Genomic DNA, 1,734 nt, shown 5'->3' with positions numbered 1-1,734 from the left:
GTTCTTGCATGAGGCCCAATGTTTCTAGCAGGGAAATGACATCAATAGAAATACATGGAGCTGGATTTTAATTTGTGTAATAAGACAAAACAGTCTTGTTTTCAAGAGTTTTCACCTTAAAGAAATAAGTTACACAACTGATGTTACAATACAAAGAGTTGGATGTTGTCTTGATATTTGTTAAATTTTATACAGTATATTGAGAAATATGTTTTAAAAAGGTTATTTATTAAAAACAACACACACAAAGAAAATTGGTACCGTTGAGTACCGGTACAGATTCCCAGGTACCGGATATTGGTACCAAATTGATTCAAATGTCAAAGWTACCCATCCCTACTGTTACCCCCCTGAGTTCACTTCACTCATCCTGATGGGTGGTGYGTTCCTCCCAGCTCTGACTGGCAGAGCACAGGACTTTCACCCAACCTGTTTATCATTCCTGGCAATTTATTTAAATTGTAATTTAAATGTTTGTTTAGCACAAATTCCTTGTATGTGTTAATATACTCGAGTGATTCWTCTTTTGACCACATCTAAAGTTTGCAGTTTTTCAGAATTCACAGGTGATCTAAGAACATAGYCCCTGCAGGTTTTTAGATCTACAGTTTTAAACTCCCTTATCAGAATGAAAAACTGAGTTAATGTTGCAAACATAAAACTTGTCAGAAGTGTGATGTTTGTGTCTGAGATTAACCGTGCCTGTTGTGGAGCCACTGATCCAGCTGAATTACCACCAGGGAAGCCTAAACAGAAAGCTGTTTGAAATCCTGATGATGTGTGAGATTTGAATGTGTGAGTCTTGGCTGAGCTATTTATTTATTTTTTATCCTGTCTACATGTGTTTTCCTGCAGGAAGCAGAAATGCTGCGTTCGATCTCCTTCCACCCCTCTGGTGATTTTTTGCTGGTGGGAACACAGCACCCCACCCTACGTCTCTACGACACCAATACCTTCCAGTGCTTTGTGTCCTGCAACCCGATGGATCAACACACCGACACCATCAGCAGCGTCAGCTACAACCCATCTGCTAACAGCTACGTCAGCTGCAGCAAGGACGGGAGCATCAAACTGTGGGACGGTGTCTCCAACCGCTGTGTGTCCACATTCGAGAAGGCACACGATGGAGCAGAGGTCTGCTCCGCTATCTTCTCCAAGAACTCCAAGTACATTTTGTCCAGTGGAAAAGACTCTGTGGTGAAACTCTGGGAGATTTCTACAGGCCGGACACTGGTGAAGTACACAGGTAACGAGGCAGTTATAAGAAATCTTCAGTTATTTCTGTTTAAAAACCCTTGTAGTACACCTTACACTCAGTGAGCAAAACTATCAGTTACTTCCTGGTAGCAATGTTACAAAGCTGAAACTCTGCAGTACAAATACCACCAAACACCTCACAGAATACTTAAACAATGCTCACAACAGTACATGTTTGTAATTTGTACTGCAACAGTTACAGTGGGGAAAATAAGTATTTAGTCAGTCACCAATTGTGCAAGTTCTCCCACTTAAAAAGATGAGAGGCCTGTAATTGACATCATAGGTAGACCTCAACTATGAGAGACAAAATGTGAAAAAAAATTTGAGAAAATCATTTTGTCTGACTTTTAAAGAATTTTTTTGCAAATAATGGTGGAAAATACTGTAAGTATTTGGTCAATAACAAAAGCAAGATTTCTGGCTGTCACAGACCTGTAACTTCTTTTTTAAAGTGTAACTTACCCCCCTGTGAAA

The 1,734-nt window shown here is 39.8% G+C and overlaps 1 protein-coding gene across 1 annotated transcript in view; it reads left to right on the top strand.

Annotated features, from left to right (window-relative positions):
- Positions 1 to 1,734, top strand: part of cstf1 (cleavage stimulation factor, 3' pre-RNA, subunit 1) — a gene marked incomplete at its 5' end in the record, with an annotated part of 20,066 nt that overhangs the window by 14,305 nt on the left and 4,027 nt on the right. The window contains 1 exon segment of the mRNA XM_014021701.1: positions 856 to 1,246. Within this exon segment, the coding sequence (XP_013877155.1) occupies positions 856 to 1,246 (391 nt within the window).

The sequence above is a fragment of the Austrofundulus limnaeus genome, unplaced genomic scaffold (genome assembly GCF_001266775.1).
Source record: "Austrofundulus limnaeus strain Quisiro unplaced genomic scaffold, Austrofundulus_limnaeus-1.0 Scaffold301, whole genome shotgun sequence".
Taxonomy (NCBI): domain Eukaryota; kingdom Metazoa; phylum Chordata; class Actinopteri; order Cyprinodontiformes; family Rivulidae; genus Austrofundulus; species Austrofundulus limnaeus.
Note: the sequence above shows the minus strand (reverse complement) of the source record. Positions and strands in the feature narration are given on the sequence as shown.